This window comes from Mytilus edulis, chromosome 5 (genome assembly GCF_963676685.1).
Source record: "Mytilus edulis chromosome 5, xbMytEdul2.2, whole genome shotgun sequence".
Classification (NCBI taxonomy): domain Eukaryota; kingdom Metazoa; phylum Mollusca; class Bivalvia; order Mytilida; family Mytilidae; genus Mytilus; species Mytilus edulis.
Window position 1 is genome coordinate 88190814 of NC_092348.1, and position 17945 is coordinate 88208758.

The 17945-nt window shown below is 31.9% G+C and overlaps 1 protein-coding gene across 1 annotated transcript in view; it reads right to left on the bottom strand.

Annotated features, from left to right (window-relative positions):
• Positions 1-385: 385 nt before the first annotated feature.
• Positions 386-17945, bottom strand: part of LOC139524725 (protein disulfide-isomerase TMX3-like) — a 119886-nt gene continuing 102326 nt past the window's right edge. The window contains exons 10-14 of the mRNA XM_071319754.1: positions 12683-12736; positions 10963-11155; positions 9238-9306; positions 8321-8504; positions 386-2873 (exon numbers count right to left, since the gene is read on the bottom strand). Of these exons, the coding sequence (XP_071175855.1) occupies positions 2809-2873; positions 8321-8504; positions 9238-9306; positions 10963-11155; positions 12683-12736 (565 nt within the window). The 3' untranslated portion in view covers positions 386-2808. The remainder of the gene's footprint in view (positions 2874-8320; positions 8505-9237; positions 9307-10962; positions 11156-12682; positions 12737-17945) is intronic.

Genomic DNA, 17945 nt, shown 5'->3' on the forward strand with positions numbered 1-17945 from the left:
AGCCGGAAACGAAAATATACGTCAACATTCACACATTTGTGCATGAAACATACACAGGAACTTCTATTAGTTGATTAAAAACATTCAAGTTGTCACTAAATATAGTCATATGTTTAGTGATGTAAAGACTTGTTGCACAATAAACACGTGGCAATTGTTTACAAACACTTTCTACATTTACACGTGATCATGTTATAGACGCTTTTTGATTGGATGCAGCGAGTTTCTTCTGCAACCAATAATAAAATCAAGGGTGAAGAGAGCGGAGTGGATCGTAACCCTTGGCTAGCGAAGATGCTACTCCTTTGGATGACAGACATCTACAAACAACATTTTAAATAAGTCTTCTTCACTTTTAATTGATTGCAGCAAAAATAAAAAAAAAGTGAGTATAAAATGGATTTCATATTTATTAAGAATTGTCATGAAATACATTCAACTTATTCAAAATACAGCTTATACACAATGAGCAGTTCACATCAAAATACACAATACTCAACAATATAAAAAATCACATTCTCAGCACTTCAAAACAAATTTTACAAACAAAAAACATTCATGAAACAGCTAAAATTAACACTATTGTACTAGTTTCAACTATTACTGGTATTTGCCTTTTTTAATTATCATAAAGCCCATATACTGTTCCTTGACCTTTAAAATAAGTACTGTCTATTGAAATATGGTTAAGTACCCGGGAGTTGCTTTCTATAACAGCAATCAACACTTTAATAATTCAGATATCTCTTATATTCCTCCTTAGCACGAAAACGGCATATACTTTTGAAGGAGTACTTAAACTTTCATTCAAAACATAGTTTATATATCAGTCAATGAAATATTTTATCAATAAATGCAATAAATGCTTTTGCAAATCATGAAGATGACATTTAAAGTCCATTGATAAATTACAAAAGTACACTTAATTGGAGAGTATTTTAACAAATCTGGCAATATAACGTGACATAATGTTTTCATTCATATATAATTTTTAATAAATATACTATAAACCTATATTTGCCTAGATACTGATTGTTAAACCTGAGAATGTTGTTGCTGGTGACGATAAATATACTGTCAGTTAGTCCGAGTCTGTGAAAAGGGAGATATATTTTGACATCACTTAAAGAGCAATTCACATACATTTTTTCTCCTGACACAAACTTTATCTGGAATTTCTGAAGGAGAAAAAAAGGATGAATATTTCAAAATAAATTTCGTTTTATAGTGTTAAATTATTCAGTTTTTAAAAAGGATGAAAAATAATTTTCTAGAAAAATTGTCAAATAAACTTCATGTTTATTATTTCATGTTTTGTTTTTCTTCTACATTTAGAAGTGTGATCGATTTTCAAGTAAATGCCATCTTTGTAAAGTGATTAAAAAAGACAATATAATAAACAACATATATGTAACATTTCTGTATAAACACAAAACCTTTAATTTATATATTTATGCCATGGTAGTTTTTTGGTCTCAGATGATTAATATCATTATGAGGAATACTGGAAAGCAGTTTATTTTCCCATATTGTGGATTCATTTATTTTAGAAGGAACCATTTTTTTGTGGATTAAGTAAAAAGTTGTATTTTTATGGAAATTTTGATTTCTTGGTTTTTTTAAAAGTGCTACAATCCTATAGAAGATTAGTACTTCATCTAACATTTAAACTTTTGGCTCGTTTGTACACAGGAAATCCACAAAATTGGTATTCCATGAGTAATACTGAATCCACAAAATTGGTATTCCATGAGGAATAATGAATCCACAGTATCTGAATTTGCAAATTATGCATCAAAACTTTTTTCCAAGTTTATTTTTACTTTGGTATTGTCACTTAATCTAAAATGAAGGCAAAAACACATTTTTAGGGTTTTATCTGAATTGTAAAATTAGAAAAAATAAAACACCTAACTTTACAGTATTCAAGAGGACAAAAATTAAGAAACTTGTGATTCACTATCATTTGAGGGATAACAAGTTTTATGGATTACGTGGGTAAAGCTGCCAACCAAAAATTTAAATATTCAGTGAAGGATAAACTTTCTATAGGTTTTAATGCCAAAGCAACAAAATCTACGAAAAAAAACCAATCTTTCAACAATCCACAGAAAAAAGCAGCCACAAAAATAAATGAATTGATCCATAGTTACTCAAACTGTTTCTGAACAAAACATCCATGTTCATAGTTCATGATCTGGTTCAATTAAAATTGGTTTAACTGTGAAATTATTTCTTTTTCTTAACCAAGATTGTGATTTTATTAACTTATTAACCTATTATTTCTGTTTCAAAATCAAACTCTTTGGATAATTTCTTTTCCTGATCATTCTTATCTTAAAACAATAACAAAAACAAGACAATACTGTACATTCAGAAATAATTGTGATGTTTTTATTCTTGCAATAATTTAAACTGGCATTTTAATTTTTTTAATATAAATTAAACAAGATTTTCCCAATATCACAAAAATTAAAATTGCATTTTAGTCTAAAATGACAAAATTGCAATAATAAATGCATGCAATAATTTCTGAATCTACAGTAGTATATATCACAAAATCTCTATGATATACATATTGATAAAGGCACAAGACAAGCAGAATTAAATATTGCACTTGTTATAGACAGTTCAGTCCTGAAAAATATAGTTGTCATGTAAATTGCCTTCTTTCTCAAATAACTCGAATATCTTTTGAAGAAGATTCAAAACATGTACCTCCCTTAGTTTGTACAGTACACAGAGAAAGATATATCTTGACTCAAGTCATTCAGGTAGATGGAATCCATATAAGGTATGGTTCAAAGTTCATTCAGCTTTTTCATGATCTTTCGCTGCTTGAGGAGTTTCTATAGAAGCTTGCTCATCATAAGCTGAAATAAAATATGGCATTGTTTAAAAAAATATCATCATTCATTTTTTGACTTATGCAAAACCACAATATTTAATAGATTGATTGCTGCTTCATTGCGGAATTTGCCCACAATATTTATATTGATTAAATTTACAACTTCAATGACGAGTTCTTGCCTATAGTTCCATATAACAGTAATTCCATTAGTCAACACTGTTCAAATATAAGACACTATAGACACTGAAAGGTAAAGATTGCTTTAATTTATCAGTGGAAAGTAAAATTAATAAATATTGCATTGAATAAAGCATTGGTTGTAGTTGATTCAACTAAAGTTCTGGATAATGGGAGATAACTCCAATTTTTAAAGATGACAATAAATAATGACATCATTTATATTTTTGGAACAGATATCAGATTCCTGCACTTTGTAAAAGTTTTGTATTTTTCTTGACAGGTGTTGCATTATTTTGTGCCTTGAATATCTGAGCATATATTACATTGATAAATTTTTAAAATATTCATGAATATGATGTATAGAATGTTATGATCTATGCACTTTATTTTGTGAATCAAAAAGGTAGTGATTAGCCTTAGAAGATTTAGATATCAAGTCAGTAACATAGGGTTTTGATTTCATGCAATCTTTTCCCAAAAATGACAATGAAAATGGGGAATATGTCAAAAAGACAACAACCCGACAAACGAGTAGAACACAGAGGAATGACACCAATGGGTCTGCAACACAGGGAGAAAATCAAGCAACTAGAGGAGGGCCTCAGCTGGCCCCTAAATAAAATTGTGTACTATATATATATATATATATATCTATAATACTAAAATTACGAGGTCCAATTTGTCAGCCGTCATCACGTAAAAACGACGAATCAAAGAATTCAACTTTATATATAACTAATATAGTGCAAAGGTGTAGATTAAAAATTACACCACTCCAGGCCCTTTTGTTTTCCACGTAATTAATATTGCCAATAATTAAGAAGTTCCCGGTCGAGTCCGAAACCGATACCAATTGTATATTCACCTGTTACCGATTACCTTATCTGTACGTTCCACATCTGACAGGCGCACCACCAAACGGTGTATTCAGGATTTATATGCTATATAGTAATTACACGGGTCATAATCACAGGGTTGACACTACTTAATTGTCAAATTTTATTTATAACTAATATAGGACAATGCTGTTGATTAAAAAATACTCCATTCCAGGACCTTTTGTTTTCCAAATAATTAATATTATCAATAATTGACAAGTTCCAGTTCGACGGGTTCAAACAGACAGATTTGAAAGCAAAGAAAACTGTGTATCTTATAATCGGCATGACTTTATCAGATGACAATACTAATACTAAAATAAGGCTTGCGCATAGTTATATACTTAAATTCAGTCACGGACCTGCGATATCACGGGTGTGTTCTAGTATAATATATATATAGTTAAGTGAAAATAGACTTATTCTTGCTGAGTTGTCTTGAAATTTGGATTGATTGATAAATTTATTGGTGTTTAATACCACTTTCAGCACAATTGACTATTTCATTGCAGTCAGTTTTTATTGGTTGAGAATATAATGTGTTTCTGTATAGAGGAAACTAATTTTATCAAAGTATTGAGAAGATGGACATAGACTAGAACCAGATGCTCCGCAGGGCGTAGCTTTATACGACCGCAGAGGTTGAACCCTGAACGGTTGAGGCAAGTATGGACACAACATTCAAGCTGGATTCAGCTCTAAATTTGGATTGTGATTAAATAGTTGACACAGCATAGGTTTCTGACACAGAATGAATGTGTTCTAATGAACTTAAAATTTTTGTTTTCTCTTAGAGCAATTCACTATGCTGTTGAATATTAATCCTCTCAAAAAAATGTTTGAAGAAATTTTCTTTTTTATTTATGAAATTTCAAATGAGAAAAATTGAACCCAATTTTTTTAATCACATCCCCCTTTCCCTTATTCAAAAACTAATCTCAATTAAAATTTCTAATGGAGTTTGCAACAATAACTACTCATTTAAATACATCATAAAATATTAAGATGTAAAAAAACTGCTTGTTATCACTGAATGGTAAAGATTATTTTTATTTATCAGTTGGTAGTAAAAAGTGAATATACATTGTATATTGTATATAACAAAGATTTAAGTTGATTCTGGACAAAGAAAGATAACTCCAATTAAAAAAAAATCTTGCTATTGCACAATATTTTGCAATTAGATATTTCTTGCTTACTATTCTGGACAAAGAAAGATAACTCTAATTAAAAAAAAATTGGCTATTTCACAATATTGTGCAATTAGATATTTCTTGCCATTGCGCAATACTGTGCAATTGAAAAGACTTGCTATTGCACAATACTTAATATAATAATTTTAGATCCTGATTTGGACCAACTTGAAAACTGGGCCCATAATAAAAAATCTAAGTACATTTTTGGATTCAGCATATCAAAGAACTTTAAGATTTCAATTTTTGTTAAAATCAGACTAAGTTTAATTTTGGACCCTTTGGACTTTAGTGTAGACCAATTTGAAAACAGGACCAAAAATGAAGAATCTACATACACAGTTAGATTTGGTATATCAAAGAACCCCATTTATTCAATTTTTGATGAAATCAAACAAAGTTTAATTTTGGACCCCGATTTGGACCAACTTGAAAACTGGGCCATTATAATCAAGAATCTAAGTACATTTTTAGATTCAGCATATCAAAGAACCTAACTGATTCATTTTTTGTCAAAATCAAACTAAGTTTAATTTTGGACCCTTTGGACCTTAATGTAGACCAATTTGAAAACGGGACCAAAAGTTAAGAATCTACATACACAGTCATGACAGTTAGATTCGGCATATCAAAGAACCCCAATTATTCAATTTTGATGAAATCAAACAAAGTTTAATTTTGGACCCTTTGGGCCCCTTATTATGTTGGGACCAAAACTCCCAAAATCAATACCAACCTTCCTTTTATGGTCATAAACCTTGTGTTTAAATTTCATAGATTTCTATTTACTTATACTAACGTTATGGTGCGAAAACCAAGAAAAATGCTTATTTGGGTCCCTTTTTGGCCCCTAATTCCTAAACTGTTGGGACCTAAACTCCCAAAATCAATACCAACCTTCCTTTTGTGGTCATAAACCTTGTGTTAAAATTTCATAGATTTCCATTCACTTTTACTAAAGTTAGAGTGCGAAAACTAAAAGTATTCGGACGACGACGATGACGACGCAGACGACGACGCCAACGTGATAGCAATATACGACGAAAATTTTTTCAAATTTTGCGGTCGTATAAAAAATGTAAATATCATGCTTAAATTTTATCTTTCAAAGAATAATCAGAATCAGGGACAAGTAAAATGTGGAAATAAAATCTTCAAATAAGATTGGCACTACATATAGCAAATTTGAAACTTCAAAATTAATCTCATATTGACAGTTGGTAATAAGTGTGTCTAATTGTATCTCCTACTTAGAATAAATATTGAATCTGACAAGAATAAGATAATTTCCACTTTACTGTAGAATTCACAATTAGCTTATACAATGATTACTCTATCATAGTAAATCATGACTCCATAGGGAGCAATTAACATGCAATTCAAAGGTCTTTTACAATTATCACAAATAAAAGTCAGATTTTTAAAGTAGAGGCTCTAAAGAGCCTGTGTCGCTCACCTTGGTCCATGTGCATATTAAACAAGGACACAGATGGATTCATGACAAAATTGTGTTTTTGTGTTGGTGATGTGTTTGAAGATCTTACTTTATTTAAGAATTGAATGCTTCTTTTTGTAAATTTATTGGGGTGTAAAAGCGTTGACCGAAGTACATCCGCGCTTCATTCTAAAAATGTACGCACGGTCAACGCTTTTACAACCCTATAAAGTTACAAAAAGAAGCATTCAATACTTATAATTACATTTTTTAGCTATGATCATGAAAACACGAATTTTATATATTTTATTATTTAATTCACCTGTGCACTTTATTGTTGAGCACGTGTTATCATGAGTGAAAAGTTGTATTGAGCATTGCAACTGCTTACGGAATAACACGTGATGTGCAGTTAGCCAATCAGAATAATATATTATAATGAAACATACATCTAATGTAATTATTGAACAATCTTCCTGCTTACAATTATCTCTATCTATAATGAAATTGGCCCAAAATTGACAGTGGAAAATATTTTGTAAAAATTTATGAAAATTGTTACAAATTGACTATAAAGGACAATAACTCCTTAAGGGGTCAATTGAAAACTTTGGTCAAGTTGACCTATTTGTTGCTCTTACTTTGCTGTACATTTTTTGCTATTTACAGTTTATCTTTATCTATAATAATATTCAAGATAATAACCAAAAGCTGCAAAATTTTCTTAAAATAACCAATTCAGTGGCAGCAGTTCAACAACTAGTTGCCTGATTGGTCAGGGCAGATAGATCTTGACCTAATGAACAATTTTATCCACAGCAGATTTTCTCTAAATACTTTGGTGTCAGAGAAATGAGCCAAAAACTGCATTTTACCCTATGTACTACTTTAAGCCATGTCCGCCATCTTGGTTGACGGGCAAGGTCATCGGACAAATTTTTTGAACTAAATACCATAATGATGATTGTGGACAAGTTTGGTTAAATTTGTCTTATTAGCTTCAGAAGAAGAAAATTTTTGTAAAAGATTATAAAAATTTAGAAAAAATCGTTAAAAATTGACTTTAAAGGGCAATTACTCCTTAAGGGGTCAATTGACCATTTTGGTCATTTTGTCTTATTTGTAGATCTTACTTTAATGAACATTATTGCTGTTTACAAGTTATCTCTATCTATAATAATATTCAAGATAATAACCAAAAACGACAAAATTTCCTTAAAATTACCAATTTAGGAGCAGCATCAAAACAACAGGTTCTCCGATTCATCTGAAAATTTCAGGGCAGATTGACCTTTTAAAACTATATACCCCAATGATGATTGTGGCCAAGTTTTGTTTAAATTGGCCCAGTTGTTTCAGAGGAGAAGATTTTTGTAAAAGTTAACAACGATGGACAACGGACGCAAAGTGATGAGAAAAGCTCACTTGGCCCTTAGGGCCAGGTGAGCTAAAAATTGACAGCATGTATAGAGATGAAGCATTTGTATATAAACTCTTGAGGATTTATTTCCATGGGTATTTAGTTGATCAACTTCTTAACAGATTTCTGAGACAATCTCTAACTTTCAGTCATGGTCTTTCTGTGTGACATTATCAGTTATGGTCAACTTTTTCCATGATGTCATACATGTAGTATGGTATAGTGTTCTGATTTTATTTTTGGCCTTGGCATATTATGTTTGTCTTCTATTAAATATGTTTGATTGCCGGATTGGTATCTTTTTCACCCCCCTTTTTAACACAAGATGTGCCAAATTTTAAAATGTTTGTGTCAATATACTACCAGGTGGAAGGTCATCTCTGTTCTCTAAAAGGTATCCATCTTCATCCTCATCTTCATCAAACTCATCTGCATTTTCATCATCAATGGGTTCCATACAGCACAAACTGTAGCAGACGATACTAATCACTACCGTAGGGAGGCAAAACATTAACAGGAACAGCCATCTGGATGACTGCCAAACACTCTGAAAAAAAGTGGCATTTTTATCATTTTTAGATCATTTTAAGACAGTTGATTTATAGCTTGACAAATTCTCATTTTATGACAGCAAAAGTCCAGTAACTTTACAATGGTAATTTGAACAAGAATTAAAAAATCAAAAGGAAACCCCAATGTCAATGTTGAATGTACCAATTTGGAATAGCACTTAAGTAATATCTGGATTAAATCTAAATATTAATATTTAATGTTTTTAAGAACTGGACAAACCGATAGCAAATAATTCATTGAAATGTTTACTTTTTTACAAACAATGTTTTTAACTCTGTAAAGTCAAAAGTTATGATTTCTAAAATGAATAGCTATGTTGTCTTTCTGGAACCCAAAGTTGTGAAAATGGCTGAAGCAAATCTAAGCATCTTTTGTCAACAAAATGTAATTTTTTGCGACTGTCATACAAGTGAGAGGTTTAGGTAGCTTTAAAACTAGGTTTAATCCACCATTTTGTACATAAGAAAATGCCTGTAGCAAGTCAGGAATATGACAGTTGTTATCAATTCGTTTGATGTGTTTGAGCTTTTGAATTTGCACTTTGATTAGGGACTATCAATTTAGAATTTTCCTCATAGTTCAGTTTTTTTGTGATTTTACTTTTTAAATATCTAAATCTGTGATACTTACTACTACCATGACAAGTAAATCATAAAATAATCTCTTGACTCTCATAAAGAAACCAGTTCTAAATCTGAGATACTTACCACTACCATGACAAGTAAATCATAAAATAATCTCTTGACTCTCATAAAGAAACCAGTTCCACCATAGGCCTGAAAGTACAATCAAAGCACTGTAAGTGCTATAGGCAGTTAAAAACAACAATAGTTATCAAATGTTTTGTATCAAAAAAACTTAAGGAGACAGATTTATAAAAGCAAATTTGCTTGTTTCTGAATTTTTAATATCAATTTCATTTGTATAATGTTGTTAAATGTTGATTTATCTGAATTAATATTGTTTAAACTAAAATCTCATATGCTGACGTTTTGAAATCTTTGTCATGCTAGTTGGATTCTTATGTCTATTTCCTATATTTGGATTGTCATGATGTCATCTGATGAGTTACTGACACTATTGTGTTTGTTAAAAACTCAAGTTTTCTTTATTCCCTTTGTCTGAGTTACCCAATTTTGTCAATCAGAAGTTGGACCAAAATATTTGAGTTCATTTTGTTCAGTTTTAGGTCATTTTTTTAATAAATTTTAGGTATATTGCAGTATGTTGCTGTTTTTATCTTATTTGTTGGGTTAAGGGGTTAAGTCATATCTTTTACTACTTACAAAAGTTTAATGGGAAAACAGTTTAAAAAGAGTCAAATGTGGATGCCAGATTGTACAAGTTTTTGAAAGAATTTTAAAACTACCAAAAACAGAATTAAAGAAGGAATTAAATTGGAACAAAAAAAGGACAAAAAACATATTTGTATGTCATTTTGTAGTTTCATGAAATTATTGATCTTAAACAATAATTTCTAGTAGTGTATGTACAATTCAATTGTCTGCATTTTTACGCATGCAATGCATTGATTAAAAGGGGACTACCCTTTCATTTGTTAACATTTTGTGTAATGTAAAGACAAAAAAACATTTTTTCTTCTTTTTTTTTCTTTTATCTTTCTATGAAATTGAACATTAAAATTACAATGAAAGTGTTTGAATGCAATATTGATCAGGAAAGGATAAATTAAATAAATAAATCTTGCAGTGTCCTTGTTAACATTATTTTGACATCATGTAAACAACTTTAAATAAACTGTGCAGACCTTTCCTTCATACACATGGTTTTTAAAGTCATATATCAAATTTTAAAAAATGATATGTATTCATATGTTTGAATAAATGGATAGTTTTCATTATAAAACCTATGTACATATACTTTTTTTTCTGAAGATTTTTTTTTGATTTGTCAATATTTAGTTAAAGTTTACTTTTTTTAATTGCTTGCTTCCAGGAAGCAATTCGCTGACATATTTTCCATTGCAAAGTGACTTTAGCATGACCCGTCTCGTAAAAATCCAGTGATCACTATACGCATGGGTCTCTCATTGAAATAAACTGATTATCTGATTGTAAATGTTATACATGTGCTTATATCCATGCTTCTTTGTTGATTGTTTACTATAAGGTGACAGTCTGTAAACTTCGGCTTCAAAACACGACAATTAATTAGCCGCCATATTTTTACATCATGTTACAGACATAGAAAAAATAAATTGACGATTATGCGATATGTTTGCGTAAAATATAATAAAATCATGCACAGAAGACTAAGTTTATGATAAATACATGCATTGGTTCAAGAATTGAATAAACATTTTTTTTCACCAGTCACTCGTTTCATATAACTTTAATACACAACTGACTTCAATTAACATTAGTTGCATGCTCATATTAGCTTTTATAAAAAGCTGCCCACTTTTTACTTACATCTTCTTTACCATGTTTTATACTTTCCAAGTAAGCTGCTAGATTTTCTGTTGTGATATTCTCCAGCTTAAATGGTGGCATGTAAAAATAATGTGTCTCCGGGTCAAGAATAAGCATAACTGGAGCAGCGGCAAAAGACAACATGATACTATTAATAGTCTCAGCATCAGGCATCCATAGAAACTGGAACCGGCTGTAATAAAATTTACAAAAGATGTTTTGTGATTTCTAATTATTTGTTGGATACAAATTATTGTGGATTCCATTGTTACAGGTTAATCACAAAAATGAAAGTTCAACGATTAACAAATTGTCTATAGTCTTGTATGTATAGAATTCAGCAAAACCATAAAATTAAATACATGTATCCACAAACATGCAAGTCTTAAATACATGTATCCACAAACATGCAAGTCTTAAATACATGTATCCACAAACATGCAAGTCTTAACTACATGTATCCACAAACATCAAGTCTTAAATACATGTATCCACAAACATGCAAGTCTTAAATACATGTATCCACAAACATGCAAGTCTTAAATACATGTATCCACATACATGCAAGTCTTAAAAAATCTGATGATAAAGTTTGATGCCGGAACAATATATTTATGACTGCATGGTATGTGCAAAAGACTATAGTCATTTTTGAGTAGCAGTTGGGAGAAATGAAAACCTAGACATAAAAAAAATGATTTTGTGTCCACAACTGCAGTTTAGAAATTTCTCTTTCAGGCAGGTAAAATTTCATTGTTACTATCCTGAAAGGGGAAATTGTTAAGAAAAATGTTTTTCTGATTGAGACCCAATCTATATACAATTTTCAATTGAATCATCATCAAGTCAAATACAGCTGTATGGAAAGCAATTTTTGTTAACCTTCCACCATACCTTTAATTAAAAGTATTCTTCACTAGTATCTATACTATTAAACGAGAAGACCTCATTTTGTGTGTCACATCTCCACCTTCCACAATAAATTGATCATGATAAAAGGCGTCTGGATATTGTTTCCATCATCAGACGGGCTTTTAGTCATAGATAAGACTTCCAGTTTAAACTTGCAGAGACTCGGAGAGAGGACAATTATTTTCACGTTTAACTACATGTATACAATGATACTACTACTATAATTATAGCAGTGATCTCCGTGGAGAAGAAGCTTAGAATTGATAGTTAATAGTAAATACACATTATTTATTATAGATGTATGTTCATAGTATACAGAAGGCTTTAGACCACATTGTTCGTGGTCTTGGAATATAGTTTGAAGCGGTGCAATTTTTAAAATTTAATTTGACTTTTACCAAAAAATGCATTGTAGCAAAGGGGAAGAATAATTGTGGTCAGAGGCCAGAAATGGAAAATAATGGAATTTAACAGAAAGGAAACAAATTACGGACTTTGGAAAAAAGGGAGGGTGCTTTTGATACTTTTTCTGAAATTCTCCAGACATAAAATCTTTTACAAAAATTCATCCTACAACAGTTTACAAGCTGTAAATGCCTGGGATTTTTCGGGTGTGTTCTAGTATGTATTATAAGACTAAACATATTTCTTGTTGTTTTTATTTGCCTTATATATGAATATCATTCTGATTTCTATTTTACTTAAGTTGGTCTAGGAACAGCTAAATACTATAAATTTACAATGTTTTACTTCAATCGATATCTATAGAAAAATATGAGTTATTTCCCTTTTAGTGTTTGGTTTTTACCTGTGGAATTTGTCTTTCTGATGTTTCGCCAGTATATTTATGACATCTTTGATCCTGAAATGTAAAAATCATTATAAAAATACATTCACATATAACTATTAATAAAGTTCTTTATTCTTTGTAACAAAATTCTCACACAAGCAGGAAAATTTCAAAGCTTTCAAAAAATGGGTGTATCTTTAAACAATGAAGTATATATGTAAAACATTTGATGAATACTCAATTCTCTATATTAGAACATTCAAACAAACATTGTTTTGAAGTTTATAGAGGGAAGAATTTGACATGCTTCATAACCAATATTTCATTAGAATTGGCATGCATGGTACATTGTATAAAGTACTATGAAGTAATTATTAGCACTATGCTTTATTTACTAGTGCTACAGAACAGAGCTATGGAAAGGAATACCAAACCAATATTTCATCCATAAGCACTATACTATGTTAACTAGTGCTACACAGCAGAGCTTTGGAAAGGAATACCAGATCAATATTTCATCCATAAGCACTATACTATGTTAACTAGTGCTACACAGCAGAGCTTTGGAAAGGAATACCAGATCAATATTTCATCCATTAGCACTATACTATGTTAACTAGTGCTACACAGCAGAGCTTTGGAAAGGAATACCAAACCAATATTTCATCCATAAGCACTATACTATGTTAACTAGTGCTACACAGCAGAGCTTTGGAAAGGAATACCAAACCAATATCATATCCATTAGCACTATGCTTTATTTACTAGTGCTACAGAACAGAGCTATGGAAAGGAATACCAAACCAATATTTCATCCATTAGCACTATACTATGTTAACTAGTGCTACACAGCAGAGCTATGGAAAGGAATACCAAACCAATATTTCATCCATAAGCACTATACTATGTTAACTAGTGCTACACAGCAGAGCTATGGAAAGGAATACCAAACCAATATCATATCCATTAGCACTATGCTTTATTTACTAGTGCTACAGAACAGAGCTATGGAAAGGAATACCAAACCAATATTTCATCCATTAGCACTATACTATGTTAACTAGTGCTACACAGCAGAGCTTAGGAAAGGAATACCAAACCAATATCATATCCATTAGCACTATGCTTTATTTACTAGTGCTACAGAACAGAGCTATGGAAAGGAATACCAAACCAATATTTCATCCATAAGCACTATACTATGTTAACTAGTGCTACACAGCAGAGCTTAGGAAAGGAATACCAAACCAATATCATATCCATTAGCACTATGCTTTATTTACTAGTGCTACAGAACAGAGCTATGGAAAGGAATACCAAACCAATATTTCATCCATTAGCACTATACTATGTTAACTAGTGCTACACAGCAGAGCTTTGGAAAGGAATACCAAACCAATATTTCATCCATTAGCACTATACTATGTTAACTAGTGCTACACAGCAGAGCTATGGAAAGGAATACCAGATCAATATTTCATCCATAAGCACTATACTATGTTAACTAGTGCTACACAGCAGAGCTTAGGAAAGGAATACCAAACCAATATCATATCCATTAGCACTATGCTTTATTTACTAGTGCTACAGAACAGAGCTATGGAAAGGAATACCAAACCAATATTTCATCCATTAGCACTATACTATGTTAACTAGTGCTACACAGCAGAGCTTAGGAAAGGAATACCAAACCAATATCATATCCATTAGCACTATGCTTTATTTACTAGTGCTACAGAACAGAGCTATGGAAAGGAATACCAAACCAATATTTCATCCATTAGCACTATACTATGTTAACTAGTGCTACACAGCAGAGCTTTGGAAAGGAATACCAAACCAATATTTCATCCATTAGCACTATACTATGTTAACTAGTGCTACACAGCAGAGCTATGGAAAGGAATACCAGATCAATATTTCATCCATAAGCACTATACTATGTTAACTAGTGCTACACAGCAGAGCTTAGGAAAGGAATACCAAACCAATATCATATCCATTAGCACTATGCTTTATTTACTAGTGCTACAGAACAGAGCTATGGAAAGGAATACCAAACCAATATTTCATCCATTAGCACTATACTATGTTAACTAGTGCTACACAGCAGAGCTATGGAAAGGAATACCAGATCAATATTTCATCCATAAGCACTATACTATGTTAACTAGTGCTACACAGCAGAGCTTAGGAAAGGAATACCAAACCAATATCATATCCATTAGCACTATGCTTTATTTACTAGTGCTACAGAACAGAGCTATGGAAAGGAATACCAAACCAATATTTCATCCATTAGCACTATACTATGTTAACTAGTGCTACACAGCAGAGCTTAGGAAAGGAATACCAAACCAATATCATATCCATAAGCACTATACTATGTTAACTAGTGCTACACAGCAGAGCTTTGGAAAGGAATACCAAACCAATATTTCATCCATTAGCACTATACTATGTTAACTAGTGCTACACAGCAGAGCTATGGAAAGGAATACCAAACCAATATTTCACCCATAAGCACTATACTATGTTAACTAGTGCTACACAGCAGAGCTATGGAAAGGAATACCAAACCAATATCATATCCATTAGCACTATGCTTTATTTACTAGTGCTACAGAACAGAGCTATGGAAAGGAATACCAAACCAATATTTCATCCATAAGCACTATACTATGTTAACTAGTGCTACACAGCAGAGCTTAGGAAAGGAATACCAAACCAATATTTCATCCATAAGCACTATACTATGTTAACTAGTGCTACAGAACAGAGCTATGGAAAGGAATACCAAACCAATATCATATCCATTAGCACTATACTTTATTTACTAGTGCTACAGAACAGAGCTATGGAAAGGAATACCAAACCAATATTTCATCCATTAGCACTATACTATGTTAACTAGTGCTACACAGCAGAGCTATGGAAAGGAATACCAAACCAATATCATATCCATTAGCACTATGCTTTATTTACTAGTGCTACAGAACAGAGCTTTGGAAAGGAATACCAGATCAATATTTCATCCATTAGCACTATACTATGTTAACTAGTGCTACACAGCAGAGCTATGGAAAGGAATACCAAACCAATATTTCATCCATTAGCACTATACTATGTTAACTAGTGCTACACAGCAGAGCTTAGGAAAGGAATACCAAACCAATATTTCATCCATTAGCACTATACTATGTTAACTAGTGCTACACAGCAGAGCTATGGAAAGGAATACCAGATCAATATTTCATCCATAAGCACTATACTATGTTAACTAGTGCTACACAGCAGAGCTTAGGAAAGGAATACCAAACCAATATCATATCCATTAGCACTATGCTTTATTTACTAGTGCTACAGAACAGAGCTATGGAAAGGAATACCAAACCAATATTTCATCCATTAGCACTATACTATGTTAACTAGTGCTACACAGCAGAGCTTAGGAAAGGAATACCAAACCAATATCATATCCATTAGCACTATGCTTTATTTACTAGTGCTACAGAACAGAGCTATGGAAAGGAATACCAAACCAATATTTCATCCATTAGCACTATACTATGTTAACTAGTGCTACACAGCAGAGCTATGGAAAGGAATACCAAACCAATATTTCATCCATAAGCACTATACTATGTTAACTAGTGCTACACAGCAGAGCTATGGAAAGGAATACCAAACCAATATCATATCCATTAGCACTATGCTTTATTTACTAGTGCTACAGAACAGAGCTATGGAAAGGAATACCAAACCAATATTTCATCCATTAGCACTATACTATGTTAACTAGTGCTACACAGCAGAGCTTAGGAAAGGAATACCAAACCAATATCATATCCATTAGCACTATGCTTTATTTACTAGTGCTACAGAACAGAGCTATGGAAAGGAATACCAAACCAATATTTCATCCATTAGCACTATACTATGTTAACTAGTGCTACACAGCAGAGCTATGGAAAGGAATACCAAACCAATATCATATCCATTAGCACTATGCTTTATTTACTAGTGCTACAGAACAGAGCTATGGAAAGGAATACCAAACCAATATTTCATCCATTAGCACTATACTATGTTAACTAGTGCTACACAGCAGAGCTATGGAAAGGAATACCAGATCAATATTTCATCCATAAGCACTATACTATGTTAACTAGTGCTACACAGCAGAGCTTAGGAAAGGAATACCAAACCAATATCATATCCATTAGCACTATGCTTTATTTACTAGTGCTACAGAACAGAGCTATGGAAAGGAATACCAAACCAATATTTCATCCATAAGCACTATACTATGTTAACTAGTGCTACACAGCAGAGCTTTGGAAAGGATACCAAACCAATATCATATCCATTAGCACTATGCTTTATTTACTAGTGCTACAGAACAGAGCTATGGAAAGGAATACCAAACCAATATTTCATCCATTAGCACTATACTATGTTAACTAGTGCTACACAGCAGAGCTTAGGAAAGGAATACCAAACCAATATTTCATCCATTAGCACTATACTATGTTAACTAGTGCTACACAGCAGAGCTATGGAAAGGAATACCAGATCAATATTTCATCCATAAGCACTATACTATGTTAACTAGTGCTACACAGCAGAGCTATGGAAAGGAATACCAAACCAATATCATATCCATTAGCACTATACTATGTTAACTAGTGCTACACAGCAGAGCTTTGGAAAGGAATACCAAACCAATATCATATCCATTAGCACTATGCTTTATTTACTAGTGCTACACAGCAGAGCTATGGAAAGGAATACCAGATCAATATTTCATCCATAAGCACTATACTATGTTAACTAGTGCTACACAGCAGAGCTATGGAAAGGAATACCAAACCAATATCATATCCATTAGCACTATACTATGTTAACTAGTGCTACACAGCAGAGCTTTGGAAAGGAATACCAAACCAATATTATATCCATTAGCACTATGCTTTATTTACTAGTGCTACAGAACAGAGCTATGGAAAGGAATACCAAACCAATATTTCATCCATTAGCACTATACTATGTTAACTAGTGCTACACAGCAGAGCTTAGGAAAGGAATACCAAACCAATATCATATCCATTAGCACTATGCTTTATTTACTAGTGCTACAGAACAGAGCTATGGAAAGGAATACCAAACCAATATTTCATCCATTAGCACTATACTATGTTAACTAGTGCTACACAGCAGAGCTATGGAAAGGAATACCAAACCAATATCATATCCATTAGCACTATGCTTTATTTACTAG